Source organism: Cervus canadensis, chromosome 18 (genome assembly GCF_019320065.1).
Source record: "Cervus canadensis isolate Bull #8, Minnesota chromosome 18, ASM1932006v1, whole genome shotgun sequence".
NCBI classification, from domain to species: domain Eukaryota; kingdom Metazoa; phylum Chordata; class Mammalia; order Artiodactyla; family Cervidae; genus Cervus; species Cervus canadensis.
The window spans coordinates 18,264,715-18,277,589 of NC_057403.1; the positions used below are offsets into that span (position 1 = coordinate 18,264,715).

General features: G+C 55.4%; 1 protein-coding gene across 1 annotated transcript in view; it reads right to left on the reverse strand.

Annotated features, from left to right (window-relative positions):
• SYMPK (symplekin) overlaps positions 1-12,875 on the reverse strand; it is a 33,627-nt gene that overhangs the window by 6,701 nt on the left and 14,051 nt on the right. The window contains exons 11-21 of the mRNA XM_043436102.1: positions 10,574-10,724; positions 9,211-9,415; positions 8,217-8,367; positions 7,053-7,288; positions 5,940-6,021; positions 5,677-5,790; positions 4,327-4,474; positions 3,130-3,290; positions 1,506-1,614; positions 1,070-1,170; positions 378-468 (exon numbers count right to left, since the gene is read on the reverse strand). Coding sequence (XP_043292037.1) covers positions 378-468; positions 1,070-1,170; positions 1,506-1,614; positions 3,130-3,290; positions 4,327-4,474; positions 5,677-5,790; positions 5,940-6,021; positions 7,053-7,288; positions 8,217-8,367; positions 9,211-9,415; positions 10,574-10,724 — 1,549 coding nt within the window. The remainder of the gene's footprint in view (positions 1-377; positions 469-1,069; positions 1,171-1,505; positions 1,615-3,129; positions 3,291-4,326; positions 4,475-5,676; positions 5,791-5,939; positions 6,022-7,052; positions 7,289-8,216; positions 8,368-9,210; positions 9,416-10,573; positions 10,725-12,875) is intronic.

Below are 12,875 nucleotides of genomic sequence, written 5' to 3' on the forward strand. Positions count from 1 at the left end.
CAAGAGCTGAGGAAGGGCAAGGATGGAGCCCGTGTTTGAGGTCCTGGAAGGGAAGATGCTTATAGTCAGCCCTCAGTCCCACAGTTTTGTCCTCAATGTGGATGAAACCATCACCCAAGTATCACGGGAGGGTGGCCCAGAAGCTCTGGGACAGATGTTGAGATGTCGCCAAGTCTGAATGGCAGCCTCAGAGAGCAAGATGAACACCCCCACACCAAAATGTGGTGGCATCCCTCCCCCAGCATTCCACATCTCACCTCCTGGACCCCTTCCTCCTGCCACCTGAGGTGGGGTCTCCTGGGGGAGCCGCTGGGGAGGGATAATACAAGGGCCAGGGTTGAGCTGGCCCCTGGTGGGGAGGCTAACACATCACCTACCGTGCTGGGTGCCCAGCAGGCGGTTGAAGACCTCTTTCACCACTATGGGGTTGAGCTTGATGAGCTTTGGCAGGGCCTGGATCACTTCCTTCTACAAGGGCAAGGCAGGGGAGGGCAGGTCAGATACGCCCCCTGCCTGCTCCAGAGAAGCCTCCGCACTGCTCGCCCTGGGCGGTGAGGGGCAAGCTCTGACCTCACCCAGCCTCCCAGTACCTTCGTCCTCTCCCTCTCTTTGGCCCCTCAAGGTTTAGCTTTCCCAGCTCACTGGGCCTGACCCAGCCCCAGCCTCATCACCCCCCAGGTGAGCCCCTGGGCCGGCTTGATGACTCCTCCTACAAGAGGAGATGGAGGTTCACCTGAGGTCCCACAGCCTAGGAGGAACAAGACCTGGGCAGGGGAAGCACACGCTCAAGGGGAGGTGCCCCCTGCCCTGCTCCTGTGGCTCCACTTTGTCCTCAGGACGATCGTGTGTACGGGGTGGGGCGGGCAGTGGTGGATCGCTGGGATACTCACTCGACAGGAGGAAGAAACTGAGGCTCAGAGAGGGGCGGGGCTTGCCGAGTAGAGACTGACCCAGACAAGACCCAGCCTGTGCTCACAGCATCTGACAAGGGCGCCTGGGTGCCTCCCTCCTCCCCGCCCCGCCAGGCGTGTCCCCGTGGGTGGGGGCATCCAGGCGTGCAGCTCCGTACCTTCTCCAGCCCATTGAGCACTGGGATGAGGAAGCGGACGTCTGGCAGTCGCTTGTGGTAGAGATCCCTGACCCGCTTCACCAGCTCCGGGGATGGGGGCACTGCAGGCAGAGGAATAAGCAGGAGGCTCGGGGGCTGGGGGCGGTGGGGTGAGTGGACACCAAGGGGGAGAAACGAATGGTGGTGGGTGTGTGGCAGGGGTGGGGAGGGGCTGCTCCATTTCAGAGCAGAAATCCCTGGTCCCTTGGTTTCTCAAATTCATTTTAGCAGTGCACTCTTCCGCACAGAGAAATTGAGGCCCAAGGATGGGGAGAGGTTCACAAGAGGGCCAAGTATATGAGGACCCAGCAGCTCTGATCCCCAGGTCCTGGGAAGGGAAGTGGGGAGGGCCTGGACAGAGGAGGAGAAGGAAAAAGGATGGGGTCCCGGGAGGCACCTTTGTCCGTGAGGCTGTGCAGACAACGTGTGACCAGCGTCTCCGCCCCCTTGGGACAGTTCTCCACCAGCAGGAGCAGCTCTGGTGAGTTCATGCCCATTCCCCGGATCTACAGGGAGAGAGACGACAGAGACGCGGGGCGGCGTGAGGGGGACGGGGGCCCAGGGGGAGAGCTTGGGGAGGCCCAGGCTCAGCTTGGGGAGGTGTCAGAAACCAGGCAGCTGGGAGGACACTGGGATTCTGGAGGAGGAACTGGCAAGAGAGAGCGGATCTTAAATATTCTCATTGTTAGAAGAAAATTAATAATTCTTTGAGGTGATGGATGTTAATTAAACTTATGGTAATAATCACATGTATACATGTGTGTATACATAATATACACATGTATCAAATCACTGTTGTAGACCTTAAGCTAAGCTAAGGTTGTATATTGGCTGTATCTCAATAAAGCAGAGGGAGAAAAGAATGGGCGTCAGGCTTCAGAGAAGCGGGGGAAGTCTGGGGAAGGTGGGCAGGGCTGGCAGAAGCGCCCGGGTCTCGCCCGCCCGACCTCACACACACACAGGCTCCTGCAGCTCCTTCCTGCACTCTCGTCACGCGGCCCTCCCGCCAGGCAGGCCAGGCCTGGTCTCTAGGACTCAGCCTGACCTTTGATGCCCAAGCTGTTCTTCAATTCCGTGGTGAAGACATTTCTGGGTTCTGCAGGCACAAGTGACCCCTGCCCACTTCCCCCTGTGACCACCTGGGTGCCAGCTCTGCTGCTGGCTCGGATCAGGGCTCGCCCTGTTGCTGCGTCTGCTGCCTCCCCCTGACCCCCCGCGGGCACCGAACACAGGGAGCGGAGGAGGGCCGGGCGTCAAGGGCCCACGCTTTCCTCTGCCCAAACGCAAGCGGAGCCGACAGTGGTTGCCCTCAAGGAGCTCACAGTCCGGTGGGCTCGCCGTGACAATGGGGAGGAGAGTCTGCTTCCTCCTCACAACCAGACTATTACTCCCACGTTACAGGTAAGGACCCCCTTGACTCTGGGAGGCAGGTACGTGGGAATTAACCTGCCTCATTTTCTCCTTTGGTTTATGGTGGAAATTCTCAGTAATAAAATGTCAGGGATGGAGACAGAGAAGAGCAGTTTCAAATCTGGTGACAAAAGGGAAGAACAGACATTCTGAATTTCACAGGCCAGCCTGTAACTGAGTTGCTTCTTTTGTGGGTGACCCTGTGGCTCCAGAGGAGCAGGAGGGACTCTGGCCACGACAAGTAAAGATTCCTGTCAGCAAGGCAGGGGAGGGACGGCTCATACATGACAACAGGGAGACAAGTATTCATGGGCATGAGGTCACAGAATCGCTCCAACAAGCTTGCTGGTCTGAATTATCTGCTCGGTTTTAACTGAAGGGTGCAAGGTCACGCAGTGAGAAAGGGACAGATGGAATGTGAACCGAGGTCTGTCCGACTGGAAGCTCTTAACTACAGGGCTACCCTGCTGTCTTCACAGGGGTGGATGGAGGTGGCGGGGTGATGAACCTTAGTCTCAGCACTCAGCAGGGGGAGAACATTCGGGGGCGGAGCTGGAGTTGGGTCAGCCCGGCCCACCGGTGGGCGGAGCCTGGCGGGCCAGGAGCCTCACCGGCTGTTCGATGACCCTCAGCACTGTCCTCTTGATGTCGGCGATGGCTTCCGTGTACACGGCCGCCAGCTCGTGGATCAGCTTGTGGTTCTGAGGTAGGAGAGCCAGGTAGAGGTACAGGCACTGCTTCACCGTCTCCTCGGTCCAGGGTGCGGCCACCTCTAAGGGGGGGGGTGGGGGAAGATCAGGCCAGCCCCACTCCCCCCACCCCTGCCCAGCGCCTGGATCCTTTTGGGGGGCTGCAGGCACGGAAAGGAGTGGGAGTTGGGCCTGGAAACAAACTGTCCCAGGGAAGGAAGCCAGTCCTCTGGGAAATCGCGTGCAACCAGACCTGCTCCCCTTCTGGAAGTCTCTGCCCTACATTCCCATCTGGTCTCCTCTGACCACCGACTCAGACAGATCTTCCCAAGAGCACGTCTGACCCTGCCCCTCTTCTACTCAGCACTCTCACCACCATCCGGGGCCCTCAGGGGACGCCTCACCTTGCTCTCCCTGCCAGCTCCTGTTCAGGGCTGCCCACCTCTGGGGCTGTGTGCTGGGGTCACAGCCTCCTCTGACAGCCCCTTGGGGCCCCCACTTTGGAGGCAGAGCAGCACATGCTGCTCTGTTTGCCTAGAACCCTGCGCCTAACACTTTTCTTTTTAACCTCGCTGTGTGGCAGGATCTTGGTTCCCCAACCAGGGATCGAACCTGTGCCTCCTGCTCTGGGAGCATGGAGTCTTCACTACTAGACCACCAGGGAAGCCCCCAGCTCCTCTTCTGCACCACCTCAGGGTCACAGAGCCAGCACATCTCCTGGGAAGCTGGCCCGGCACCCAGGCTGCGCTGGGGCTCCTGTGCTCCCAGAAGCCCCCTGCTTTCTGCCATGGCCAGAACCTTCCAGGTTAGTGGTCCCTTCCCTGGGGGCCTGGGTCTCCTGGTCTGCAATGCCGGACGACCCAGAGCTCTGCTAAGGGAATGGTCTGCAAAGAACCTGCCTGGCCCTTCCTGGAGTCCCATCACTGGCTCGCTCTCCTGGTCCTCGGCTTCCAGCCACACTCTGCCTGACCCCTCAGGCTGGGCCAGGAGCCCCTTCTGGGTTCCTGCAGGCTCCTGCTTTCGCCGAGGCTTGCTCGTTCCAGTTCTTACTGTCTGGCTATCTCCCCCAGTGGGCTGTCTCCCCTAGTTCATGACACCTCTGGAGAACCTGAGCCAAACCTGTGTCCTTGTCGGCTCCAAAGAGCACCGATGGCGGGTTGGGGTGGACCAAGAGCTGTAGGTAGTTGAGGGCAAACTTCTCCACATACTCTCGCAGCTGCTCCTTCTCGTACATGCGCTTGATGAACAGCAAGGCCTGGGAACGCACCTGAGGAGCGGGGGTGGAGGGGAGGACGGCTGCCCTGAACTTGGTGGCATCGGTGTGAAAGCAAGCTGAGGTCTGAGAAAGGTCCGGCAGGGCTGAGCTACTGTGCCCAAGGCTGGTCACCTGCTTGGGAGAGAGGCTTCCTGGCCCAACTCAAGGCCCTGTACCACCCCACCGTCTACCTGCCCTGTCCCATCTCTTATCGTTCATTCTTGTCTTGCTTGCTATACTCCAACTGGAAGGAGCTTTCCTCAGTTCCTCAAAAAAGTGAAGTCGCTCAGTCGTGTCCGACTCTTTGCGACCCTGTGGGCTATAGCCTACTAGGCTTCTCTGTCCATGGGATCTTCCAGGCAAGAGTACTGGAGTGGGTTTCCATTTCCTCCTCCAAGGGATTGTCCCGACCCAGAGATTGAACTCAGGTCTCCCTCATTGCAGGCAGACACTTTACTGTCTGAGCCATCAGGGAAGCCCTCACTTTTTTTCAAGTGACCGCATTCTCCCCAGCTCTGAGACTTGGCACAGAAGCTTCCCACTGCTGGCATGCCTGTCACTGGCCAGATCCTGTTTCACTCAGACATCCCCTGCTGGCAGCCACATGAACAGGGCCCGGTCTTGGGCACTGCTTTGTCCCTAGCGGCACCACAGGGCCGAGCCAGCAGGGAGGGTTTGCTGAGTGAACGGCCCTGAGATGTCAGGAAGGAGCTGGTGGCAGGCGGGAGCAGGGATGGACCGAGAGCCTCTCAATCACATGCTGACCCTCCGTGCAGGGCACACCCGTCCCCTCAGTGCAGCTCTTGGCTCACACGACCCCTCCTCCAGAAGTCTTCCTTAGACAGCTTCGCTTCCCTGGCTGCACACCCGACTCCACTCCAGGCACTGAACAGGCTGTGTGGTCACAATGGCTCCCCACCTGGTCAGTGTCCCCCCAGGTCCCAGCACAGCACCAGGCCTTAAGAGGGGGTGCACCAACATGGGCGGAGTAAGAGCGAAATGGACTGCCATTCCTGGGGAGGGGGTGTGTGTCTATGTGTACATGCTAAGCAGCCCTGTACCATCAAGAATGGAAAAGCCGCCACCACCAAGTTATCACAAGACGGGCAGCAGGCCCAGAAACCTTCAGGGGCATGTGGAAAAGAGGGGGCTGGTGACTCGGGACAGAGGAAGGGCTGAGTGTAGCCCAGCACAGAGCAGGGGTGGGGGGTCACCTTGTCCTTCTCGTGGGAGCTGAGGTCTAGCAGGACATGCAGGTACTGGAACTGGCGGGATGGGCGCTTGAAGATAAGGTCTCGGAGAGTGGACATGCCCAGGTAGGTGCGACTCTGCGGCAGGAAGGAGGGGAGCTGGAGCTCAGGGCACCGAGGTGTGCCTCGGGGGTGTCTCTCTTGCCTAGTCAGATCAGGTCCCTCACAGAGCCCCCCAGCCCACCTCAGGCTGCAGCAAGCATGGCCCCGCCCACGCCCATCCTCACCTCGTCCTCACAGTACTTGCGGATCACCTCCAGGGCGCTCTCGGTGATCAGCGGCGCCTCCAGCACAACCTTGGTGAAGATCCTGCCAGAGGGGGAGGGAAGGGGTACAGCTGCAGAGGAGAGGCCCCCGGGCTTCCCCCTCCTGCTGACTGCAGCTTAGAGGTGGCAGGACTGCTCACAGAGCGCTCGCTCAACCCCCTGTGGAGTCACAGAGCTCTGGAAGCAACAGAGTAGGGTTCAAATGCTGCCTGGGGGGGTGGGGAGGAGGTGACATAGGCAGAGACTGCCTCTGTGAAACTCAGTTTTGTCCAATGGGGATTCCTAGCTTGTCTAAAACAGCAGTGGGAGGGAATGATGGGGGGGAGTCGGAAAGGGTGTTGTATTTCAGACATGGTGACCACCAAAGGCTGCTTTGAGATGCTTTAGTCATGCTGGTAGATAAGAAAGAGCTGACCATGCAAGGAATAGGCGGAGAAGACCCCAGGTAGAGAACAGAAAAGTGCCAAGCTTGGCATGTGTGAGCACACAGGACTGAAAGCTGGTGCTGCTAAAGTCGGGGCAGGGGGTAGGGGGTGGGCAGGGAAAAGCATAGAGGCCAAAAAAGAGGCTCGAGAGGTTGGTGGCGACTAGATTATACAAGATCTCCCAGAGGCCTAGTAAGGAAGTTGCATTTTATCTTGAGGACAATGGAAGGTTTTTAGTGGGGACATAGAGGCTTGACATTATCAAATGTCACCTGTGCTGCTGGAGAATGGATATGCTGGAGGTCAAGAACAAGGAGGAAGCTACAGAACCACCTGAGGCAAGAGACGGGGATGTCGAGAAGCTGACGCCCAGAACAGGCTTCTGAAGCCGGCACTGTTTTCACACATCATGGGAGAAAACAGAGGCCGAGGTGAGTGACAGAGCTGTCAGAGAGCAAGCGGCAGAGCCGGGGGACACAGCGACAGTGCAGAGACCTGGTCTGAGGGCGGGGAGAGGTGGCGGCTCGGGACGGGCGCGTGGAGGACTGACTCGGGTGCTGATGAAGAGCTGCTTGGAGCCCAGAGAGAAAACGCAGGACACGGGACAGGGGACCCCTGAGGACAGTGGGGTGCAGGGCCGCCCCCTCACCCATCCTTCTGGTCCGGCTTCTCCTGCAGGCCAGAGAGCAGGCGGATGAGGCAGTCCTCATATTTGTCCAGGGCGCCCTTGACGCCAGCTGCGAGGTAGGCGTTGTATTCCTGGTAGAGCCAGGCGAAGGCCAGGTCCAGGCGGGCCCGGACGTCCTCCAGGATGAAGGACAGGACCTCGGCCTTCAGGCCCGAGTCAAACTGCGTCACCAGGCTGGCCAGGATCTTTATGCGCACCTGACATAAGAGCGAGGAGCTGTGTCAGCGTGGGGGGCGGGCAGTGCCCGGCACCCTCAACCGTGCCCTGCCGTCTGCTCCCGCCCAGCCTCAGGGAGCCAGCGCAGGCCCAGTGTTAAGTGAGGAAGGAAAGCTGAAGAGCCTTATTTTCAAGAGGTCTCATTTATATGAACGGAAAAAAACTGAAAAGGGAGAAAAAAATAATCAACACAGAATAAAACTAGGAGTAATAGCCAAAATTTCTAGGAGTAATATCTAAATCGTAGATATATAAAATTACAAATAGCTACACTGTATCTAAAGTGCATCTAAAATATAAATAGGTAAATTTTTAGGTGTATTATCTTGAGTACACAGAAAATGATCCTGAAGGATCCCCTGAATTTGTTTATTGGTCACTTCTGTCAGGGGGATGGCTCCCAGATGGGGGCCAAAGAAGACATATGGTCCCCCTATGGCCTGGAAGTAATTTGAACAGAAAGCATATACTATTTGTTTAACTAAACTTCAAAAACTGGGGAAAAAGCCACTTGACTGAGGTTACAATCCCAGCGTGGCAGAATCAGGATTTAAAGCAGGTGTGGGTGTGTAAGTCTGTGGCGAAAGAACAAGAATGCTGTGAACCACAGCAAGAGCAACCACCCAGACAGCCCGCGTGCAGGGGGCTCTTCCTTGTAGCCACCCAGTGCTGGGGGACAGAGCACGCGTGTCCACACACATTTTCTTCCACGTTGCCTGTGAGGAGCTGCTGCTATCATATCTGCTTTATGGGAGGTGACAGTGAGGCTGGAAGAAGCGGCCAGGGAGAGGCAGTGCTGGGGTCTGAAGCCAGGGAGAGTTAACCCTGAGGCCCGTCTCTCCGCTGGGCCGTGAGGCAGGCTCCTGGAGAGAGGGACTGGGAGGAGGGGCTGGGAGGACGGGGGCACACCTGGGCGGCCCCGCTGCAGGCCACGGCCTTCTCAGCCCGCAGGATCCGCTTCACAGCGCCCAGCTTCATGGCCTCAACCTGCGCGTCCGTCAGGGGCTTCAGCACGTCACTTAGACGGAAGATTTTCTTGCGCCCGCCGGCGCCCGCCAGCCTATGTGCAAGAGTAGGGACAGGGACATGGTGACTCTGAACATCCTTTCTGGAAGCCAGGCCCCACCCCAGGCTATACAGACAGAGACAACTCCACGCTGTCCCTCCAACTCCCCCGTGACCATGAGGCACTGCAGGGCAATGGGAAGGCAGAGGATGCTCTTCTGGTTTGGTACACAGTATCTGAGGGGAGGCCGCTATAAGGAGCAGGCAATGGATGACGATGTGAGATCTGAATGAAGTGAGGGAATCAGACCCGCAAGTGTCTGGGGGTGAGCTCTCTAGGCAGAGCGAACAGGGAGTGCAAAGGCCTCCACGTGGGGATGTGCTTGGCCAACCAAGAGGCTGGTGTGACGGGAGGAGGGAGCAAGGAGAACGGAGAGCTTGGGGGGCAGCAGGTCAGGCAGGGCGCTGCTGGTGAGCCTGGGTTGGGGACAGGGCGGGGAGAGGCTGGATTCTGTGGTCTGTAAGGCAGGTGATGATGGGGACAGTAATGGGAGCAACCAGGAGCACTTCCTACGTGCTAGAAACCACGCCAAGTGCTTTTTACCTCATGATCACTGTCCACCCAAGAGCCATCTGATCTAATCATCTAACCAGCACTGTGAACTCATTTAATTCTCTCTCATCCTCAAAGACAGACAGATACGATCAGCCCCACTTTAGATATAAGACAGTAGTTTTGTATACAAGAAAACAGCAGATAAGGTCTAGTGGTTATGGCATTGACTCTGGAATCTGAGAACCTGGCCCAGACCGATCTCTCTTTATCTGCCTTCGTCTGTCATACACACGCCACAACCAGGCCCCAGTTTCCTGCACCAGCACCTGTCAGGGGGCTCACCGGGGCTGCGTGACGGGGATAATGGGCTCCGGCCTCCTCTTGGCCTGGGGCGCCTCCTCCTCCAGGGAGGACATGGAGCTCAGGGAGCCCACCACCGAGATGGCCTGGCCCTGGGCTGGCAGGCGCCGCTTGATCAGGACGCTCTCCGGCTTCACCGCCTTCTCTTCCTTGGGCTCCTCCTTGCTCTGTTTGGTCTGCTCCACGCCTGAGGGGAAGGCAGCAGACCAGCTCGTGGTGCGTCGGAACCACCTGCTCCCACCCAAGGACCTCCTGTGGGCCAGGCTCCACTCTTAAGCCTTGCACACCCGAAATTCATTTAAATCTGTAAAGCGTGGGTTGGATCCCTGGTTGGGGAACGAGGATCCTGCAAGCTCTATGGCATGGCCAAAAAGGCAAAAAATTAGGAAAAAAAAAAAATCTGCAAAATGCTTTTCTGGAGCTGCAACATTTTTCATCCCCACTTTGCAATAAAACGACTGAGATTCAAACAAGAAACGTCATTATCTTTTGGTCGGAGTAATACCAGGTATCGCCACTTTAGAAAGCTGATGAGCAGTTTCAAACAGCACTGAACATGCCCAAAATCACGACCCAACAATTCCACTCCTTCATATAAGCTCAACACAAATGAGGGCACAGCAGCTTTATTCATAACAGCTAGAAACTGTATAAAGAGTTCACAGGTCTGTCAGCAGAGGAGTGTGGACAAATGGGGGCCTCTTCACATAAAGGAAGACTAATGAGCAATAAAAAATAAACGCTTGGTTTACACAGCAACATGGATGAACTTCAAAAACTTATGCTGAGTTTAAAGTAAGCCAGGGGCTATGAGCCCACTGATAGAAGTTCGAAACTAAAACTCACCTATGGAGACAGAAGTGGGGACAGGGGATGCCTTGAGTCTACTGGAAAGGAGCAAGAAGGAACTTTCCAGAGTGCCGGTGACAGTCCTTCTCCACCGAGGCAGTGCTTACACTGGCATGTTCACTTTGTGAAAATCCACTAAGTTGTACACTTCTGAGCTGTGAGTTTCACTGTACCTAATTTAAACCTCAGTAGCACAGTGAGAATGGGAAACCGCCTGAGGCTCAGAGAGGTTAAGTAACTTGACCAAAGACACACAGTTATTAAGTGGCTGAGGTAGTCTGGGTCCTCTCAGACCTCAAACCCAAGTCTGCAGGACTTCAAAGCCCAGGGCCTGAAAATATTAGGTACTCACTACATCTATGGGACCTGTGACTGTTGACACCTGAGATCTCATATGGTTTTCCATCGGCACTTCGACCAAGAGGTGCTCTTCCAGTAAGGAGAGCCCAGTGGCCAGTGCCAACCCCGGCCCTGGTCAGCTCCCTGCGGCACTCACCTGGCCCCAGTCCTGCGGCCGTCATCTGCGTGGCCATGAGCCGAGCCAGGTGCTTGATCTGGGCTTCGGTGCCTGCTGACTCCACTGGGGTGTAGATCGCTTGGAAGGAGGCAGGCATGGCCTCGGGCAGGTACACCATGCTGATGAGGACCTGCGAGATGCCAGGAACCTTCCTTACTTATTGACCCAACAAATGCTGGTTCCATACCCAGGCCAATGCTAGCAAAATGGCAGTGATGAGGACAGACCTGGGCTTCCCTCTCATGGATCACAGATTCTTGTGCAAGTGAGAGAGAAAACGAGTACTGATGCAGTGTGGGTGGCATACGAGAGACGGAAAGAGTGCCAGGGGTCACACCAGGAAGGTCAAGGACAGCTTTGGCTCCTCCAGGCAGGGGCATGTAGGCCGAGAACTGAGAGGTGGGCTGGAAGCAGACTGACAGAGTGAGGCCTTGCAGTGGTGCGGGCAGGTGGGTGTGTAAATTCCAGGTATGGGAACGGCATGGGAGAAGCCTAAGAGGCACCAGAGCTGGTACTCTGCCCGGAGAGTGGAAGGAGGTTCAGTGACAGAGTATAATATGAGCTAGAAATTGATTTAAAACAAACAAACAAAAAATCAGTACCCCACTAGAACAACATATCCACGTCTGTCAGGAATCAGTAACAAAAGATAACTTCAGCCCCCCTACAGGCTTGGAAGTTTGAATGCATGCTCTTAAATAATAACTACAAGAGAAAAATAATGAAATAAAACATGTAAGATGCAGCTACAATGGTACTTAAATGGAAAATAGGACCCTCAAATGCTTACATTGGAAGAAAAATGAAAGTGAAAGTCACTCAGTCGCATCTAACTCTTTTGCTCCAGGCCAGAAAATTGGAGTGGGTAGCCTATCCCTTCTCCAGGGGATCTTCCCGACCCAGGAATTGAACCGGGGTCTCCTGCATTGCAGGCAGATTTTTTACCAACTGAGCTATCAGAGACTGAACACTAATAAGCCAAGCATTTAACTTTGGGGAAAAACATTGACAGAAAGTAACATGAAAGAAAGAAAGACAACAGAAACAAAGAAAAAAGAAAAAAAGACAGCAGAAATAAAACAGAAAAGGTTATGAAAGATGACCAAAAAACTTAAGAGCCAGTTCTTTGAAATGGCTTAAAACAAGCAAATCTATGGCAAGAATATACAAAATAAAGAGGAAGGACACAGTACTAGGGACAAAAAAATGGCACATTACTACAGAGACAGCAGGTATTACGAGAGTAAAAGAATCCTATGAACAACTACATGCCAATAATTTGAAAAAGACAATTTCCTGGAGTGTGACAGGGATAGATAAGGTACAACAAGTTGATGGAAGCCAAATCAGATGGCCTAAGGCAAGTTGAATTTAAGTTTTATCTGGAAGGAAGCAGAAAGCCCTGGCAGGGATTTGAGCAGGGGAGCCTCATGACTTGTACTTGACAAAGATGCCTCTGGCTGCCGCAGGGAGAGTAGAAGGCAGAGCCAGGAAGAAGTAGTCCTCTGTGGGAAGAGGGCGGGGCCTGGACAGGGCAGGGGTCAGTCAGTGGGGTGGGGAAGAGGGGAAGGACTGGGGGTGAGGAGGAAGCAAAGAGTTGAACTTCCAAGTTTCTGGTGTGGGGACAAGAGGCATGTGTGCCAAGAACACAGGCCGGGCCATGGGCCTGTATTGGAGTGGGAGGAGAAATTTCACAAGTTTAGTTTTGACATGTGAAGTCTGAGGTACCTATAAAACACTCAAGGAGAGAAAGATGCAAGTGGCCAGACACCCAGGCCTGGAGCTCACCAGAGAGATGTGAGCTGGGGAGTAAACTCCTCGCTGCCCCAACTGCCCAGCAACTAACCCCCTTGGAGCCTCTAGGGAGAGAGAAGGGAAAGCTGATGGTGACTGCTGTCGAGCATGGGAAGAGGTATTCGCCACGAGCGTCCAACAAAAAGGTCTCGGTGCTGCTACAGCCAGAAGACTGATGTGAGGACCACCACCCTCCCACCTCCTCGCCCCTCCCCCACTCCAACTGCCTCATCAACTCAAACCAATGGTTCTGTTACTTTGGAGCAGAACATCGTTGAAAATCTAAAAATAACACTGGTCATCCCACCCCACCAATGCCAATCCCACACCACATAAGGAACAAGTCATGGGGCTGATGCTCCAGTTAACAGACCTAATAGGCCCTCCGTGCAAAGGAAAGGAGAGAGAGTGGGTGGGTCTAGATTGAGACTTAAAAAACCCAACGGGGAACTATGATGGGGGGGTGGGCGGTGTGACAAGTGACCTC